General features: G+C 38.9%; 1 protein-coding gene, 1 long non-coding RNA gene and 1 pseudogene across 5 annotated transcripts; 2 read left to right on the forward strand and 1 right to left on the reverse strand.

The window, feature by feature from the left end:
- Positions 1-98: 98 nt before the first annotated feature.
- LOC133732393 (uncharacterized) lies at positions 99-1809 on the reverse strand. 4 transcript variants are annotated; one of them, XR_009857084.1, is made up of 5 exons: positions 1333-1808; positions 891-1270; positions 595-764; positions 392-459; positions 99-255 (listed from the first exon to the last, which is right to left on the reverse strand). It is a non-coding gene; the product is annotated as an uncharacterized LOC133732393 (long non-coding RNA). The 4 variants fall into 4 exon arrangements; XR_009857083.1 differs by having other exon boundaries at positions 1350-1807; XR_009857085.1 differs by having other exon boundaries at positions 580-764; positions 891-1809.
- Positions 1810-3845: 2036 nt separating this feature from the next.
- LOC133730996 (uncharacterized) lies at positions 3846-4346 on the forward strand. The gene has a single exon (XM_062158480.1). It carries the CDS (start codon positions 3846-3848, stop codon positions 4344-4346), a length of 501 nt encoding a protein of 166 aa, XP_062014464.1.
- Positions 4347-18266: 13920 nt separating this feature from the next.
- Positions 18267-20577, forward strand: part of LOC133728297 (probable leucine-rich repeat receptor-like serine/threonine-protein kinase At3g14840) — a 28926-nt pseudogene continuing 26615 nt past the window's right edge.

Consider the following 20577-nt stretch of genomic DNA (forward strand, 5'->3'; position numbering starts at 1 on the left):
AACCTGGAATAAGTGGAAAAACCAATCAAATAACTTTTTACAGAAACATACTGACAAGTACATGTAAAAAACACAAGATAAAAAACCAATCAAAATTCACCTGTGACAACTCCAATGGAACCAGTTAAGGTTAAATTTTCTGCAACAATGGCATCTGCTGCCATTGCCATATAGTATCCTCCACTTGCTGCCACGTCAGACATTGATGTGATGTCCGGTTTTGATGCAGCCAAAAGTTTGATTTCCCTCCACATCCTGAAATCATGAAGTCATGAGGGTAACCAGACATAGAAAAATCGACCATTCTTCAGTCCAACAGTTTTTGACAACATATAAGCAAATTATATAATTTAGGATCACATATGTTATGATAATATATACTAGCACTTACAAATCAGAAGCAAGGGCATCACCACCAGGGCATGTCAAGCAAGAGAATCAATATTACTTAAATGCTTCCTGTATATCATCACATAAAGAGGGGGAAAAAAAAACTTTCAAGAACAACCACTCCCCTGATGACTTTCACATCAAATTTCAACAACTAAACAACATGATCATATCAGATTAGCCAAAAACCAAATCTCAAAGCACCTCTTGTAGAAGAAATTATGTCCAGCCAGTTCCCATATATGTTATCGAGCAATGCTGTCAGCATCTCACAATTTTCTTCGGACATTGTCGTAGCGCAAGTTGCTCACCAGCACTTTCGTATTTACTAATCCTCTCCACTTGTGGCTCAACTCCAGTTTTCTTAAGAACACCTGGAAAACAAAATCTCATGCAAACCTCAATTAGTAAGTGATTTCATCAGTATCCAGACAAAACCTTAACATTCATATTTCGAAAGTTAATATATAAATGGGGAGAAGAATACCAGAGAAAATAACCTCTTACAAACGATGCCTGAACACTGGTGGATATTGCAAGACCCTCCCCTTCACTGCCATAATTTCTTGGCCATACCTGGAAAGCAACTCAAGGCTCTCATCGGAGACCACCATTCTCTTGAGCCTAATACCCATTGAATTTCTTGACAGAATCACAACTAAAAACCCAAATTAACTTCAATGTTCCAAAAATAGACTGCAAACGTAAACCAAAAGGCAGAAAATACCAAACTAGCAGCAAGGAATCCAGTGCTAAGCAGAAGGAGTAGCTAAAATTTCTATCGAATACCATCGAAACCTTCGTAGTTACCTTCCTGGACCCAATTTTGACATTTTTTCCTTCAATCCCAAATCCACATCTCCAATGTTCGAATCCAATACTGAAACCACAAAATTCAAATCCCAGTTACCCATAGCTGAATTTCATAATACAATAACTTACCAAAAAGTGGTCTCAACCTTAATCGCAATGAAAATCTTGAAGCCTCTCGAAAATCGACGCAAATCCTAACCCTAATTAATCGAACTCCGATTTTGATGCCCAGGAAGTCTGACGTCTTCTCTCTCCGATTCAACTCTAGGTTTGCTTTCAAAATTGGTAAGCCCTGAACCCTCTGTACTTGCTTTCAAAGTTGTAACCACCGACGAAAGAAACAACCACCATCGTCGAAAGATCTGAAGAACGCTAGAGGCTACCCAGTTGGTTTTCTTCCCTTCGCTATTTCCCAGATCGAATAACCTAGCTAGAGGGAGAGATGGTTTTGGTCGGGGTTTGTCGAAGAGAAAGAGCTTTGATTGGGGTTTGTCGAAGAAGAGAGAGGGTTTGGGAGAGTGAGGTTTTGGTTTTGGAGAGACGCTGTTGAGAGAGTGAGGAGCTTTGCGTTTTGGTTTTGAGTCTCTGTCGAGAGAGAGTGAGGCCCTGTCGAGAGAGTGGGGAGGGCTTTGGGTTTTTCATTACGTTTTTGCTCAAGTGTAGGGTTTCAAGCCCGGCCTATATCAATTTCGACAAGTCCTATCAATTTGGACAAGGACTCACACAACGGGATTTTATAAAAATGTGGTCTGAATGCAGCCATTTTAATTTGGGGTTTGTCTCCTATCAATTTGACTACCCTCTTAGGAGAGTTGGAAAAAAATGGTGATGGAAAATCTCCCTCCCTTCTGTCAAACATATTAGTCAGACCACAGTTTTATTATTTCTCGTTGTATGATCAATACATGTTGGGGGAAAATTTGGAGTTTGAGATGGGTTTCGACACCACTTACATGGTGGGAAACTTGCCGCTCAATTTTTTAAGCGTCACACAACGGTTTTTTTCTTAAATGTCGTCTGAACTAATTCACAAGTCCATATCAGACGACAAATTTGTAAAAACGAAGTCTGAAAAAATAAAAATCAATCAGACGACGGAAAATTATGATGCGTCGTGTGAGAGGCGTCGTCTGATTGAATTTTTGTAGTAGTGGATTGCTCCACCCCGCAGCCACCACTGACGACTCTACTGACCATGCCAGGCTCGTCATATTTGTCATCCCTGCCAGGCCCGTCGTCGTCACCTGCACTCCATTCAGCTAACGAGCCAAGTGGCTCCTCCAACGAGAAGTATATGGTCTTCACCACCAACAAAGGATCCGAAACCGACAGAGCCAAAGCCACCCTCATCTCCGACCTCCCTGATGCAAAGCCACCATCGCCACAAGCCCGACATAGAGGCCATATAGCGCCTCCAGCATCACAGATCGGATCACCTACCGTCGATGATCCTCCTGACCCAGCCACTATACCACCTCCCGCCCTCACACCTTGAGGACTTCCAAGAAGAAAACCTCGACCACCGTCCTCATAGGCTGTGATAACAGCAAGAAGAAATAGGTCGCAACCTATCGATACAGATAGTTGCCGATCATGCCTACAACCACCATAGTTTAGACGAGAGAGGAGTGAGAAAGCACCCTTCACCGTCACAAGTACAGGACCGCCACCAGTCAGGACTAGCCGCCGTCGAGAGAACTCTCGCGTGAGAGACAGAGAGAAAAGCATTGTTGTTGAAAGAAATGTCTACTTTGATTTAAGAAGAAAAAAGAAAAAATGTATGTAATCATTTTTTTCACTTCTTAAATTTTGGACTAAAGTTTCAACAAGTTATATATGAAACATGCAACAAAAAAGAAAATTTACTTACTATAAGCACAAAGACTCTAAAAAATTGTAGCATTTTTATTTTTAATCTTCATGGATTCATCGAAGAGGAAGGAGGCTATGATGCTCAAGAAACCGAAGCAGTACTCTGTTTAAACTACAAATAAATAAATAAAATAATATTGAAAAGTATATCCACTAAACAACATGGCCAACAAAAAAGTTAAAAGGCCGGAAATATTATTTCTACATACATTTGTTTTTTGCTTTATAGTGTAATTAAAGAGATAGCCTTTAAGCCCCGTGATCTTTTATAGGTAGAATACCACAAAAAAAAAAATGCAGAAATTCGTTCGTTGAGCTGTTAGATTAATTGCATTTATAATTTCAAAATCCAAAATTCAACGAATTATTGTATAATTTCTGGCCAGTACGGCAATACTAGAGTAATTATTTCGTTGATGCAGGATATTGTCCCGACCCGTACTGTTTTGACTCAACGAAGGATTACATTACCGGACACGAGGTGCGTTTTTTGTAATTCTACTTTTGAATCCCCTCTGCATGTCTTTAAAAATTGCGACGGTCAATGGAAGCTTTGAATATGCAAGTACATGTGTTCCCTGCTCCTAGTGTTTTGGATTGGATTTTATTGGTGATGGACACACTGTGCGCTGCACAGCTTGATCTCTTCTTTACTGCATTATGGGCGATATGGTATGAGGGGAACAAGATGGTGTGGAAGGGTGGTTTTTTCTGCCCGGATTTTACTGCTCATTGGGTTATGGATTTTCTAAATGACTTCAAGAAATATCATGTCGATCAAATCTGAATGCAAGCAGAAGAGACCGGCCATGAAATGGAGGTGCCCCCCTAGTGGACGTCTCAAGATAAAAATAGATGGAGCTTTTGATGCTGTCACTAGTAATGGAGGTATTGGGGTTGTGGTTCGAAATGAAGAACGTTTGGGGGTTGCTGCTTTTGCAAGACCGTTTGTACATGCTCACTCCGCTTTGAATATGGAGGTTGAGGCTTGTAGAGTGGGTCTCTTACTTGGTATTCACCAAGGTTGGTCAGAAATTGAAGTTGAAAGCGACTCTACCCTTTTAATTGCTGCCCTTAATAGAGAAGAGCAGGATTTCTCCGAAGTAGGTCGAGTTTTGGAAGATTGTAAAGACTATATGTCTGCTTTTCAATTCATCCAAGTTCGACATATTTACAGAGAAGCAAATGGTGTTGCTCATCGTTTAGCACATCTTGCTAGAGTTGGTAGGCTTGATGATATGTGGTTAGGAGAGACTCCTGTTATTATTTAGGATGCTCTCTACCAGGATATTTGTAATATGTATTCTGAGACTTGGGGTTCAGGTTTTATGCCCCCTCTGGGTCGTTCTATTTCTATTATAAATAATAACGGGCGTGGGACTGAGCCTCCCAGTTAGGCTGGGTTCCAAACCCCAATTTCAAAAAAAAATAAAAAAATAATGTAGTTACTCGGTGGCGTCCAATGAAAAAGGAGCAAATTGAAAGTTAATCTAAACAAAGTTTTTAAAAAACAAGTTTGAGTAGATCCCACATTATGGGCCCTTTTTGTTTTATATATATATATATATATATATATATATATATATATATATCCTTTTTGGCGTAATAAAAGGTAAACCACTGGTTGTGGGTAACTAAAATTAACCCATATTCGTTTTCTTGATGAGCCAACTCAAACCCAACTGGTGAGTATTCTCCAAAAAAAAAAAAAAAAAAACCAACTGGTGAGAGATGCTCGGTGTGCACAAATTTTGAAGTTGTGAACAAATTCATTGTAGATATTAAAAAAAAAAAAAGGTTTAATCAAACAAAAAGCAAGAGGGCAGCGTTAATTTAGAATATATGTACAGTTTTTTTTTTTTTTTTTTTCAGAATTTATATTTGACGAACAATTAATTAATAATAGTATCTATCTTTTCTTAAATCTCACCTCAAGCATATACAATCGTTTATTTCCAACATGCATGAACAAAGAATTGAAACTAGGAAATTTTGGAGTACCAAACTTGCAGAAGTAGTAGTGTAACCTGTAATAAAGGGATTAGTACAGGACTAATACATGCATTGATTAAAATCTTTCTGAAGAAAGACATAAAGATTATGTGGCCCCCCAAGAGTGTCAAATCCTGGTTCCACCTTACATAGGAGGTCTACGGCTGATCGATAAGTATCCTCCATCTCTCTCTAAAATAATCAAAGCAAATGTAAAGGCTAGCTGTTCCTCACAATAATTCATATATAAATTAACTCCAGAGCTCTCATCAACACTTTATAGCTAGCTCTCTTCCCTACGTTTGTGCTGAAAGGTTTTTGCCTGGGAAAGATGAACACTGCATGCTGTTGATCCATCGTGTAAGTATATTGGACTATTTTCATTCAACACACACATTCCCAAAGACATTAGGAGACGAGAGGCTGCAGCAGAACTAGGAGACTGCTTCTCCTATTTTCCCGGTGGTTCAAGGAAACAAAAAGAAGATTGCAGAATCAAATCATAGAGAGAAAATCAAGGAGAATCGTCTCAATGATCTTGAGTTAAAAGCGGTATTCATCACATATCTTTAACATGATTTTGCTATTGATATGCATATTGATTAAGTTGATTTGTGACACTTATCTGCATTAAAATGTTCTTGATATGCATATCAATTATAGATTGGATTTGCAAACAGTTGGAAAGCATTGAGTGTTTATCGAAATCAGTTTTAAAAAACCTTTCCATGTTTATCTTGTTTTTTTGGTGACAAGAAAAGATTTGTTTGAGGGGGAGTTTAGCTCCTCTATAAAAGGTCTTTTCTACTGCATTGTGAGGTGGGGTTTTTGGCGTTAGGTATCTTTGATTATTTCATGTGTTGCATAGTCTTCATAAACAGATTTCCCAAAAACTCTCTTTGATATTTACATTTCATGTTCACTGCATTCCTTCTCACATATCATACTTGAGATTAGTGAACCCTTGGTACAAGGTGAAAGGGAAAGATTGATGCGTTGAAGCCTACCAGATATCACTAGGCCAATAACCTCAATATACAACGCTTTTTACACAACGAAAAAAAAAAAATTGTTGTGTGATGATGAAAAGTCGGTCATACAACACGTTTAAGAACCTTACATTGTATGATGCCATAAAAATTTTGAGGTTTTTATCTGGAAGGTGATTGCACAACACTGACAAGAATATTTTGTTGTGTGAATGATTAACAAAAAAGGGGCAGATTTCCCTCCTAGCTTGACACAAACTTGGGTCCAAATATGTACTACATTGTACAACATCATAATTATACCTGTTGTATGATACTAGCTAGCAAATTATCACACTACGGTTTTTAACTTTATGTTGTATGATTAGGTCAGATATATTGGCAATTTTGAATGCGCCCCCAAATACTACTCATTCCTCCCAAAAACCTACAATTTTGAAAAACATAGATGTCATGATTTAAGGATCCTACAACATAAAAATTTTATTAGTGTTGTCTGAATGAAACATATCTATCCTAGCGCCAAAACAATTGCACATAGCGGGAACTTTCCAACAGCAAAAAAAACTTTTTATTCAATTTTTGGGCAGAACGTTTTCTTCACATTCAGTTTTCCTTTTTTATTTTATTTTTTTGGGCAAGTCACACTCTCTCTTCTCTCAATTTCTCTCTTCTTCTTTCTTCTTCTCCGACCTCATCAGCCCCTTTCAAACTCTAACCTTAATCCTCCCAAATGGCCTCCTCCCCCAACCACCACAATAACCACCCCCTCAACGGCGATTCAAACGCCCACGCCTCCAAAAAGCCCAACTCTCCTTCATCACCCCGGCTGAAATCGCCAGCGAATTCTCCCTCTGCAGAATGGGTAATCCTTCTCTCCTTTTTAATCTGTAGGTAATTGGGTAAAACTAAATTGTAGTTTCTTTTTGAGTTTGATTCTCGGGTTTCTTTTAGATCTGAGGATGAACACGCACGAGGTGTCCAAGAGGCGAGCCCATCACCTAGGCCGGAATTCAGCCGTAGCAATTGCTGTAGAATCTGCAGTCGCCGGTGCTCGAAAAGAAGGTAACTTATTGCTACGTCTTCGATAACTCTAGCTACCTCGTCGATTTTGTATCCATTCAGAAACGATTCGTTTGGCATGTGAATTGCTCAGTAATCATGCTTAATAGTTAGTGCTACTTCAAGTTTGGGTTTTGATTTAATTTGTTTCAAGTTATTTTCTCTTAAGTTGATAAGCAGACTACCTAGATTAGACATCATTTTGAGTATGATGGGAAGGTCATTTCTGTTTTGTTATATTTAATATAATAATTCAGCTGGAGGTGAGTATGATTATTACTATAATCCAACAGCAAATTGTGTGATTTGTGTTCATTTCGATGTAGGATGCCGATCTGGTGTTTCAAGTTTGGAAAGATGTGGAGAGTTGATGACAAATGGTAGTCAATTACACGTTCTCAAGTACTTTTTTTTTTCCTTTCAATTTTATTTCATTTTTTAGTGATTGTATTACTAAGTACACAAGAATATTCAGACCCAAAAAAAAAAAAAAGTGCACATGAATATGAGATGTTGCGAAATCGTTCATGTAATTGTCCTGTTAATCATATTTATAATAAGCTTTTAAACTGTGCTTTTAATCGTTCATGTAATTGTCCTGTAAATGGACATTTGAATGTTTTCATTTCTGTGTATTGAATGCTCCTTGTAATGCAGGGGTATGTTGATTTGGTCGATTTGATAAGTTCAACTACTTTGTCTCTGGTTCAGGGCATGTAGACTTTGTTCAAGTGAGTTTTCTGGTTTCAAACTCTTCAACATTTCTATGCAGCATGAATAGGAAATTGTATTGTCATAGTTATCTCAATTAGTACTTGTCATCTCTATGCTATTGTACTTCTATCTATTTTTTATTTCTTCTTCCTTCATTAAATTCAGGTAAACATCATATGTGGAAATTGTTGTAATGGACAATGCACAGATTTGTGAATCTTTCATTTCAAAGTTCATGTATGGTTGGTATTTATACAAGGAATTGATATGGTCCTTGTTATTTATACTAGGAATTGATATGGTACCTTTCCAATACATGGAGACATGTAATCTTGTCAATCGTTGAACTCTGTTTTTGGTTAAAAGCTCAATAGATAATACTAATGGGGGTTGCTTTAATTCTCACTCATTTAATTACCTCTCTCTGTGGTCCTACACTTATTATTATGTTCAATTGCTAAGTTTCATTACCTTGGTGGATGTAAGTTGCTAGATTCATAGTTTTATTTTCTTGGGTTTGTTCAAATGTTGTTGTGGTTTAATTTGCGATTTGTACTAGTACTATTTGGATTTGACACTATTAGTAAGCTGTTGTTCATGATTTAGTGATGACAGGTAGTGGAAAGTGGAAACCTTGCATTTTCTATGAAACCATAGTCTAGTACTAGTTTCAAGCATGTAAGTAATATATTCTCTCAGTGGTTGTGGCTTGACTTTTGACAAGTAAATGATTTGTACTTCATCTTCCTGGTACACTTGCATGCTCATGCGAATACCATGCTGAATGTTGATTTTCTGTTGCAAGGATATTGAAAGCTTGGATGCTCTACCTGTTTTCAATTTGTCTGTGCTTACAAGGATATTGAAAGCTTGGATAAAGTGAAGAAGATGTTCAAGGAAGAGTAGCTGTTCGATCAGCCTTTAGTAATATTGTTCTCAATGTTGTTCTTGTGTTTTAATGTATGAATGATTGAGAAATACTATGTTTATGGTACATTTGATGCTTTAATGTATGGATTGGAGTACTTGAATTGATGAATTGCATTCAGATTTCTTTTTAATATGGATCGGTACTGTTATTTAGATAACAATGGAGTATTAATTATGCAAAATTCGGATTACATAATAATCAAGCAACAATTCACACAACAGACTTCTTATAACACGCTAAAATTCAGATGTCTGAAATTAAATCCTACAACAGCCATAGTCTACAAACTGAAGTGGGAGGAGCAATCACACAACAGTAAAATTCAAAGACATGTTATCTGACGAGCTTAACGAACAACAGCTTGAAGACAAGTTTTGTTGTCTGAAGCATGCACATGCCACACACAGCATGGCTGCACAGCAGCTGTGCCTGACATCTGCCGAGGGAAGGCACAACGCTGATAACAAATAAACTGTTGACTGTTTGTGTTTCATACAACGGCTTTCCACCGTTGTGCCATTTTTCATCACACAACGCTCCGATACACAACGGAGATCGTCCAAATCACACAATGATTTTTGCCCGTTGTCTGTTAGCTTTTTTGGCCTAGTGTATTGAGAGAATTGAGTTTACAGAATAGGCTTTTCAAATTGTATACAAGTTAGCTATGTTGCTAGTAACGTGGTTGTGTTGAATACTACGACTTGTAATCTGTAACAATTTGAGTTAATAGTGGATTTGTTCCTCGTGTTGGCTACGTTAAAAGCCACGCAGTGAAGTTTCCTCAGTGGTGAGGTTTACACTGCATCAGCAATTCTTGTGTTCATTCTAGTTTTCTACTTACTTGAGTTGTTTAATTACAAAGCATTATTTGTTATTCACAAACATCAAGCCATTATTCCATCTGGTGTTTTCAATTGGCATCAGAGCGGGTTCTAGAACTTTCTAGTGATCTCGGGAAAGATGGAACATTCACATGATAGGGCTGCTGGTGGATCTGTAAATAGTCCTCCATGGTTTGATGGTGGATGTGAAAAATACACTCAGTGGAAGATATACATGAAATCATATCTCTATGCTCAAGATGAACATGTGTGGAATATTATAGAAAATGGCTGGACTGTACCTATGGTAAAAGCAAAAGGAAAAAGCACTTCTACTGCCACTCCCAAACCAAGGAAGGACTGGACTGAGGAAGAAGTTCGTGATCTGCAAGCAAATTTCAATGCTAAGAACAGCATTTTCACAGTCCTATCTGAACGGGAAAAACTGAGGATCAGTCATTGTGATACTGCCAAGCAGGCATGGGATCTTCTACAGACTACATATGAAGGAAATAAAAAGGTACGTGCACATAAATTACAAGCATTGATCTTTGAGTTCGAAACCATGACTATGGGAGATGATGAAACCGTGGATGATTTTCATGGTAGAATTCTTAAAATTTCCGGTCAGTGTCGTAGTCTGGGAGCACCCTTTGATGAAGATAAGATAGTCAAAAAGATACTCAGGGCCTTACCAGAAAAGTTTCATTCAAAAGTCACCAGTATAGAGGACTCATTTGATATTGATGAATATCCACTCGATGAGCTTATCGGAAATCTCAAAACTTATGAGATGAGGTTAAAACCTGAGAAGAAAAAAAAGGGTGTAGCCTTCAAGGCAGTAAAAGGAGTAGAAGAGGAAGAAGAAACACTAGATCTTGCTCTACTGACAAAGGAATTCAAAAGATTTCTCAAAAGCAAGAACTCCTCTAGAAATCCGAATGCTCCTAGGAAGAACACTTACAGCGGCAGTAGTAGCAGTAGTGACTACAATAGTAAGAGTGGAAAAGGAAGCTTCAAGGGAACTCACTCAGGAAAACCTAAATGCTATGAGTGTGGTGGCTACGGCCATATCTCTACTGACTGTGGAAATAGGAAGCATGGAAACAGCAACAACAAGTCTCTTCTTTCAACTTGGAGTGATGATGAGTCTCAAGAAGTGGAAAATGTGGCTCTTGTATCATCACTTCTACCTGATTCTGACAGTGACGAGGCATTTTCTGATGATGAAACTAATATCCGCTGCAAACAACTCTACAAAGCTTCAAAGGCCACGTTACTAAGAAACTTAAGCTTAGAAAAGGAAGTTGAATTTCTGAGAACTGAAAAGGAAAAGGTGGAGCACATGTTGGAAACTTCACAATCTGTATGGGAACAGGAAAGAAGCAAACTTGTGAGTGAGATGGCAGACTTGCAAAGTGACCAGAGTTCTTAAACTTGGAAAGCTGAAAAGATTGAATGTCTCAATAGAATCAAAATGCTGGAACTGGACGTAAGGGGACAACGTGTCCTAAACCTGGAGTTATTGACTAAAAATGAGTCCCTACAGGAAGAGCTAAAATCAACTCAAGAAAAATTCACCAAGTTTGAGGTCAGCTCCAGCACCATGTCCAAATTACTTGGGGCAGGAAGAGCACCACATGACACCTTTGGGCTAGGATACACTGGAAAAAATTCCAAAAGTACAAAGTTCGTAAGAGCATCAGGACCACCCGTCGAAAAGAAGGAAGTTTCAAATGATGATCAAGTCACAATACTGAGAAACATGAAGGAAGGTCAGCCAACACGCACTCATCAGGTAAAAGTTGACCAAGAATCTTCCACTGGTCAAATTAGGTACACAAACTCTAGAACTTTTATTCCTACTTGTCATCATTGTGGTAAGATAGGCCATATCAGACCTAAGTGTAATGAAAGATTGTTAACCTCACAAGTTTCTTAAGAAAAATGTATTGTTGAATCTTTACAGTGTGAACTTAGAGAACAAAAGAAACTCATTAACAATCTAACTGAAATGTTTTCTAAGAAAAACCTTCAAACTGGAAGAGGAAAAAATATCTGGATCAAGAAGAATGAGAGTAAGTGCTTTCTAGCTCATACTAATGAAACTGATGCTACTTGTCTTTTGAATCTTGCAAGTACAGCTCTGCAAACTACTCACATTGAGGCTACTTGTTTGGTAGCTCTGACTGCTCTGGCAGACAAGCGACGAGACTTTTGGTATGTTGACAGTGGTTGTTCTAGACAAATGACTGGGGACAAAGCCTGGTTTATCTCATTTGAGGATGAAAACACAACTGATTCTGTCACCTTTGGAGATGGGGGAAAAGCAAGTATTCTAGTTCGGGGAACAGTTAACACACCAGGTATACCTAATATCAAAAATGTACTATATGTTGAAGGCTTAACTGCAAATCTAATCAGTGTCAGCCATTTGGCTGATGACTATGAAGATGTGTGGTTTAATAAACAAAGATGTTTGGTGCTGAATCAGAAAGGAGAAGGAATCATGGGAGGTAAGAGATCTCTAGATAACTGCTATCATATTCAAGCTAATGAATCTTTCAGGTTGCAGTCCTGTATGTCAGTAAGATCCACAGAAGAGACCTTTGAACTTTGGCACAGAAGGATGGGGCATGTAAACTATCAGGACTTACTGAAGTTATCTTCCAAGCAATGTGTCAGAGGTCTGCCCAATCTAAATGGCAAAACTGACAAGATATGTGGCGATTGCAAGATTGGAAAGCAAACCAAGGCACCCCATAAGGTGGTAAATTCAGCAACAACCACAAAGGTACTGGAACTGTTACACATGGACCTAATGGGACCAGCTCAATCTGAAAGTATTGGAGGTAAGAGTTACATGCTGGTGGTTGTGGATGATTTCTCAAGATACACATGGGTTAATTTCTTAAGAGACAAGACTGAAACATTTGAATCATTTAAAAATCTCAGTCAAAAATTGATAATTGAAAAGAAGTCTTTCAATTCTAGCATAGTGAGAGTAAGGTCAGATAATGGTATTGAATTTAAAAATGCTGCTTTTGCTAACTATTTTCATGAGCTTGGTGTGTCACATGAGTTCTCAGCTCCAATCACTCCTCAACAGAATGGCATTGTGGAAAGGAAAAATAGGGTACTGCTGGATATGGCTCGAGTTATGCTACATGCTGCAGGTTTAAGTACAAACTTTTGGGCTGAGGCTATTAGTACTACATGTTATACAATCAATAGAGTTTTCTTCAGACCAGGTACAGATCAAACAGCTTATGAGCTATGGAAAGGTAAAAAGCCTAATGTAGGACACTTTCATGTTTTTGGAAGTCCCTGCTACATTTTACTAGATAGAGAGCACCTTGGTAAGTCTGATGCTTGAAGTGATGATGGTGTATTTCTGGGATATTCTATAAACAGTCGGGCTTATAGGGTCTATAACAAAAGAACTCGAGTTGTTATGGAATCCATAAATGTCTCCATTGATGATCAAGGTATGAAACAGGAAGAATCATTTGCAGATACATCTTCTACCACCACCTCAGTCACTCCATCATCAAATTATGAAATCCTGGCTGATGAAGAGGAGAATACCGACAGCATCTTTGAACCAGCTCCTACCATGAGAAGAGGCTTCAAGCAAGTTCAAAAAGACCATTCTAATCAGGATATCATTGGGCAGGTATCTGATGGACTGACAACAAGGAGGCAAGCTGCAGCACAGGTAAGTCAGGATGAGGTAAGTCAAGGGAATGCATTATTATGTTTTATCACTGAAAATCTTCTCTGTATGAATGTCATTTCTCTTTTTGGTTTTGTGTCTCTAATTGAACCAAAAAATATCAAGGAAGCTTTATTAGATGATGACTGGATTAGTGCTATGCAGGAAGAATTAAATCAATTAACTAGGAATGATGTGTGGTACTTGGTTCCAAGACCTAGAAATTGTAATGTAATAGGCACCAAGTGGATCTTCAGAAATAAAAGTGATGAAAAAGGGAATGTAATCAGAAACAAAGCTAGGTTAGTGGCACAGGGTTATTCACAGGTTGAGGGTCTTGATTTTGATGAAACTTTTGCTCATGTTGCACTATTAGAATCTGTGAGATTACTTCTGTCTGTGGCTTGTCACTCAGGTTCAAACTGTTTCAAATGGATGTCAAAACTGCCTTTCTAAATGGGATATTGCAAGAAGAAGTTTATGTGGAACAACCTCAAGGTTTCAAAGATCCACATTACCTGGACCATGTATACAGACTCAAGAAAGCCTTGTATGGATTGAAGCAGGCTCCACGAGCCTGGTATGAAAGGCTTTCCACTCATCTTGTGGAAAAAGGGTACACGAGAGGATCAATTGATAAAACATTATTTGTAAAACAAGTGAAAAATGATCTTATCATTGCTCAGGTGTATGTTGATGACATTGCTTTTGGTTCTACATCTAAATATCTTGTCAATGAATTTCAATCTGTCATGGAAAGTGAATTTGAAATGAGCATGTATGGTGAGCTAACCTTTTTCCTTGGACTGCAAGTAAAGCAACTTGACACAGGTATCTTTCTCTCTCAAACCAAATATGCTGAGAATCTCATCAAGAAATTTGGCATTGAATCAAAGAAAGTAGTTACCAATCCCATGAGCACCACTACTAAGCTGAGCGAAGATCCGCATGGAAAATCAATCGATTCCACTCTCTATAGAAGCATGATTGGAAGCTTGCTGTATCTTACTGCCAGTCGACCTGATATTTCCTGTAGTGTGGGAGTTTGTGCTCGATTTCAAGCAAATCCCAAAGAATCACACTTGGAAGCCGTCAAAAGAATCATCCGATATATTTCAGGTACTGTTAACTGTGGTATTTTCTATACCTTCGACACTAACGTGGAAATTGCAGGGTATTCTGATGCTGACTGGGGAGGAAACTTAAAGGATAGAAAAAGCACTTCTGGAGGCTGTTTCTTTATTGGGAACAATCTTGTGGCTTGGCACAGCAAGAAACAAAATTGCATTTCCCTATCTACTGCAGAGGCTGAGTATGTTGCAGCTGGGAGTTGCTGCACACAAATGCTTTGGATGAAGCAAATGCTTCATGATTATGGCATCGCTCAAGGTAAGTTGTCTATCTTCTGTGACAACACCAGTGCTATTAACATCACAAAAAATCATGTTCAACACTCTAGAACGAAGCACATTGATCTTCGCTATCACTTTATTAGGGATTTGGTTGAGTAGAATATACTTGAACTCAGTTTTGTCCCCACAGACAGTCAACTAGCTGACCTTTTCACAAAGCCCCTTGACACTGCTAGGTTTGAACTGTTGAGAAATGCATTGGGGATATGTTCCAGGTATTGAGGACCCATAATGTCTGTCCACTGTTGGGAGAGAAAAGTGTGATCTTAGTCCACATTGACCACTATCACTAGTGATTTGTACATATCTTCAGTTAAATGTCCATTGTTATCATGCCTTATTCTGGACAAATCATTTTGTACTCATGCTTAGTCACTTACTAAGATAACTCAGTTATGCACTTCACTTATAGCTTTATGTGGTGGCATGCTTCTTGTTTAGTGTTCTGATAGAATTGGTCGAGTAGGAGAACTGCTTACAATGCTCAACTGGTTCCTTCCCTCTTCTCAAAGTAATCAGATCCTAGTTGTGGTGAACTTTCTAGGGTTTGTAAGAAACGAGAATGGATACATATATTCCTCCTCTCAAAGTAATCAGGCCATGGTTGTGGTGAATTTTCCACGGTTTGCAAGAAACGAGTTGGTTGGTGACCTACGTACGAACATTATGAAACTACACACAGCCACTCGAGACACTCTCCATGGAGCATCCTTGTAATGCTTAGTACCCTAAGATCATCTGGTCTGGGAGCTACTGGGATGTGTCTTGCTACATGAGTTTGTGCTGTTCAAAAGTAAAGAAGTCCATGACTCATCTACATTAATATCTTGGGAACAATGTTTCCTATCTCTCCTAGGAGACCAACTGAGCCCGGTCCATATATCCAGTTCTCCTCCTTTACTCCTTCTTTCGGTCACTAAACCTGTTTCTAAGTCCCATATACTGCTTATACTCACTTCTTTCGGTCTCCTTCTTAAGGTTTACTGCTTATATCCAGGCCTAATCATGAGTACTAATTCTATTTGTTGATAGAGTACATCATGGTTGATGCTATGAAATATGTTCTTTTCACTACCAAATTGGTGCTCTCTATGGTTACTCTATGCTATCTTTTCTTCTTCCATTATGACAAATGCATTAATTGCTTTGATACTTAGCAGGGGAATAGATTGTGTGATATACTTGCAGATTACGAGAATCTGTTTCTCTTGGTCTCCCTCTAATTAATTGCCATCTGGTTGCCCTTAATTTCCTTACTGATTAAGCCTAGGTTGAGGGGGAGACGTTATTTGCATGCGTGTATCTCGGAAAAATAACTTGTAATAATTCATCTCCTTCTTGGAGACGCTACCTCCAACTGGCTTGTCTCTTCACTTTCTCTCACCCTACTGGTTCGATATATATATAACGTCTGTCATGTCTCTCTCGGATTTCACTTTGGTTTGTCTAAGTGTGCAGGTTTTTCCCATTCTTCCTCTTTCATCATGGTTCGCACTAAGATCACCACCCGCCTTGGTGGACACCGGCGTCTTCCCCCTCCTGAGGAGGGCCGCCAAGCTGCTGCCAGAGCCGGAGTTCTCCACCCTGGCATGCATCGCGAACGAAGCCGCAGCCCTCCTCTCCGTCAATCTCTTTCGACTCCCACTGGCGAGCCTTCTCATGGATCTCCTCCTCCTGTCTCTCTGGACAGTGTTCGTGATTCCGTCCTGGTGGCTGACTGGCGGATCGCGTGCCTCACTAACGACATGGACGACATGCATTCCCTCCTGGTCCGCACTCATCATGCTCTGACCAACCTCACCAGGGAAGTCCGGAACATGCAGCACCACCCTCCTGAGTTTGGCGCTCCTGGTCCTTCCACAGCAGTCAAGGAGGAAGAAGCCCAGGAGGACAGCACTGCTTCCATGGACAGCGAGGAGTTTCAGGATACCGTGACCAAGCTAATGGAGGAGTTTAATGTGCCTTCCCATTCAAAGGGGGAGAAGTAAAAACCAACTTTTTATCTATATCTATCATTATTTTCTGCATTTTAACTTTTGATAAACAAAATGTTATTTCGGTTGTAAGTGCATAAGCACAGACTATTTGGATGCTTATTTTAATTGTTAAGTATTGGTTTTGGTTTTGGTCACTTGGATCTGGAAAAGGATGGAAACTGATTCCTTAATCCAAGTAACACCTATTGGTCTCTCTTTTGGTTACTATGTTCTAAGTTGAGTTTTGATTATCTGTTGTAGTGTCTGTAGAATCTTATCTGCAGGATAAATGATGAAAAGTTGTGTGTTGAATGGGAATGCCCAAAGGGGGAGATTGTAAGTATATTGGACTATTCTCATTCAACACACACATTCCCAAAGACACTAGGAGACGAGAGGCTGTAGCAGAACTAGGAGACTGCTTCTCCTATTTTCTCGGTGGTTCAAGGAAACAAAAAGAAGATTGCAGAATCAAATCATAGAGAGAAAATCAAGGAGAATCGTCTCAATGATCTTAAGTTAAAAGCGGTATTCATCACATATCTTTAACATGATTTTGCTATTGATATGCATATTGATTAAGTTGATTTGTGACACTTATCTGCATTAAAATGTTCTTGATATGCATATCAATTATAGATTGGATTTGCAAACAATTGGAAAGCATTGAGTGTTTATCGAAATCAGTTTTAAAAAACATTTCCATGTTTATCTTGTTTTTTTGGTGACAAGAAAAGATTTGTTTGAGGGGGAGTTTAGCTCCCCTATAAAAGGTCTTTTCTACTGCATTGTGAGGTGGGGTTTTTGGCGTTAGGTATCTTTGATTATTTCATGTGTTGCATAGTCTTCATAAACAGATTTCCCAAAAACTCTCTTTGATATTTACATTTCATGTTCACTGCATTCCTTCTCACATATCATACTTGAGATCAGTGAACCCTTGGTACAAGGTGAAAGGGAAAGATTGATGCGTTGAAGCCTACCAGATATTGAGAGAATTGAGTTTACAGAATAGGCTTTTCAAATTGTATACAAGTTAGCTATGTTGCTAATAACGTGGTTGTGTTGAATACTACGACTTGTAATCTGTAACAATTTGAGTTAATAGTGGATTTGTTCCTCGTGTTGGCTACGTTAAAAGCCACGCAGTGAAGTTTCCTCAGTGGCGAGGTTTACACTGCGTCAGCAATTCTTGTGTTCATTCTAGTTTTCTACTTACTTGAGTTGTTTAATTACAAAGCATTGTTTGTTATTCACAAACATCAAGCCATTATTCCATCTGGTGTTTTCACATCGGCTTCTGGTTCATTCTCTCCTGCTACTTTGCTTTGCAACCTTGGCTTTCGGAGCTAATCGATTATCAGCCGATGAAGGTATAACTGAATAAGAGTAGTGTAACCTGTAATAAAGGGATTAGTACAGGACTAATACATGCATTGATTAAAATCTTTCTGAAGAAAGACAGAAAGATTATGTGGCCCCCCAAGAGTGTCAAATCCTGGTTCCACCTTACATAGGAGGTCTACTGCTGATCGATCAGTATCCTCCATCTCTCTCTAAAATAATCAAAGCAAATGTAAAGGCTAGCTGTTCCTCACAATAATTCATATATAAATTAACTCCAGAGCTCTCATCAACACTTTATAGCTAGCTCTCTTCCCTACGTTTGTGCTGAAAGGTTTTTGCCTGAGAAAGATGAACAACTGCATGCTGTTGATCCATCGGCTTCTGGTTCATTCTCTCCTGCTACTTTGCTTTGCAACCTTGGCTTTCGGAGCTAATCGATTATCAGCCGATGAAGGTATAACTGAATAAGAGTAGATATGACTTGTGAGAATGTCTTACTGAGTTGGGCATATGTGCATGTGTTTAATTGTTGCCTTTTACTGTGTATTTGTACGTAGTACAAGCTTTGAAGGACATAGAAAAAACACTGGGGAAGACAAACTGGAATTTTAGTGCTGATCCATGCAGCGGAGAATATGGATGGATTACTCAAGCCGACAAATATTTTGCGAATAACGTCACCTGCGGCAATTGTACGACTTCCGATGCGGCCAATGACACCGGAACTGATCAGATCTGCCATGTTGTTAGCATGTATGTTACTCTCTCTCTCTCTCTTTCTCTCTCTCTCTCTCTCTCTCTCTCTCTCTCTCTCTCATATGCTATATAAGTAGTATAACCAGGCGATACTGTTAGTAGGCCGGTATTTGGATTTTAGCTTCTTAATTTGCATATAATTTGCGTGTTAGAAAGTTCAAATGAACAAATATCATTTACTAATCAAATACCAATGTAATCTTACTGGGTAATCTGATCTAGATTGAGGGAGGTTCACTCTCAGGCATACAAGTAACTCGATCAATTATTCATCAGAATCAATTATTTATCTTTAATATTTCAAGTCAACAAATGGTTGGTCAATCATTTGATAACTGAACTGTTTAGTTGATCTCAAATGTTGTTTTTCTCCTTACAATTTAAAAAACACCGAAAAATTTTCAATAAGTTGATTAATTTTTTTACAAAGATAATATATGCATGCATATCTAAAGAATAAATGCATTCAATTCATCTGGAAGGATTGGTTTCTGGAGCGCGCTACTACTCTGTCAGGCGCGTGCTTTGATAGGTTACTGGTGTTGATGTGGAGCATCTGGAGAAACAGGAATGAGAAGTTATGGAAAAATCACCTCCAAACAGGGCTGGGTGTTGTGGCTGGTGCTATGGCCTGGTACGAGGAATTCTCCCGAGTACAGCGTGCGTCCAGTGGTAAGCAGCAACCTAGTCCTCCTCGAACGAAGACTTGGATGGCACCGCTTGTGGAGGTTGTGAAACTGAATGTAGATGGAGCTTTTCTTCCTTCGGTACAGTATGGTCGCACAGGTGGTGTTCTGCGGAACTCTCATGGAAACTTTATTGCTGGGTTTTCTTATAGAGCTAGTTTGGTTACTTCTGCGTTGCATGCGGAACTGCTAGCTATCAAGTATGGAGTGGAATTTTTGCAGGCCTTCGCTATTCCCAAGGCCGTGATTGAGAGTGATTGTCTACAAGCTGTTCAAGCCATCAACTCGTTAACTGAGGATAGGTCTGAGTTTGCAGCTCTAGTCTTCGACTTGAAAGATCTACTGCATACGGTCGGGGGGGGTTACAGTTTGTTTTGCTCCTCGACAGGCCAACACGGTGGCTCACCGTCTAGCTCATTATAGCTTTGAATTCAATGTTCATCTTGAATGGTTCACTAATGCTCCAGATTTTATACTGGATGCCATTATATACGATTGTAATCGTATTTAGTTAATAAAGTTGCTTCTCTCTTTCAAAAAAAAAAAAATTGCATAATAACATTTATTTTAGGAGAAGAATTAAACCTTAGAGATCGACAGACACAAACACATGATATCGATAATAATGGACTGGAAATTAAATACAACAGCGTAGTAGTTGCATCAATTCCATACCATTTAATTTATCGCAAGTCTTCGAGCAAAATACCAGCTACTCCGTCGTTTTGCATATTTTCTTGGGAGGTCGATCGATGAATCAAAAGTCTTCTGCTCGTTCTTGTCTTCATGCATGCATGTATTCAAAGTAGAACTATCCTATATCTATAAAGTATGGTCAAACAATCGAGGCTATCTATAAAGAATATTGATGGTATGATCGATCATGGTCCCATTGCCATAAATGGTATGATCCATAACTCGATCATATTCATCTCGATCTGTCGGTAAGCTCGCCCATCTTGGAGACGTTGATAGAGGCCCGTTCAGAGGTCCAGATGAAGACCCAGCCCATCCGTAGAACTGTAGCCCTAGCAATAGTTTTTTAACTTTTAACTTTGTTTCGCATTCCCACTTTCCCGGTCCTCTATGTTACTTGGA

Source organism: Rosa rugosa, chromosome 2, assembly GCF_958449725.1.
Source record: "Rosa rugosa chromosome 2, drRosRugo1.1, whole genome shotgun sequence".
Taxonomy (NCBI): domain Eukaryota; kingdom Viridiplantae; phylum Streptophyta; class Magnoliopsida; order Rosales; family Rosaceae; genus Rosa; species Rosa rugosa.

What these genes read in the sequence shown, in the direction of transcription:
- LOC133730996 (XM_062158480.1), top strand. Translation starts at nt 3,846, where the DNA reads ATGTCGATCAAATCTGAATGCAAGCAGAAGAGACCGGCCATGAAATGG.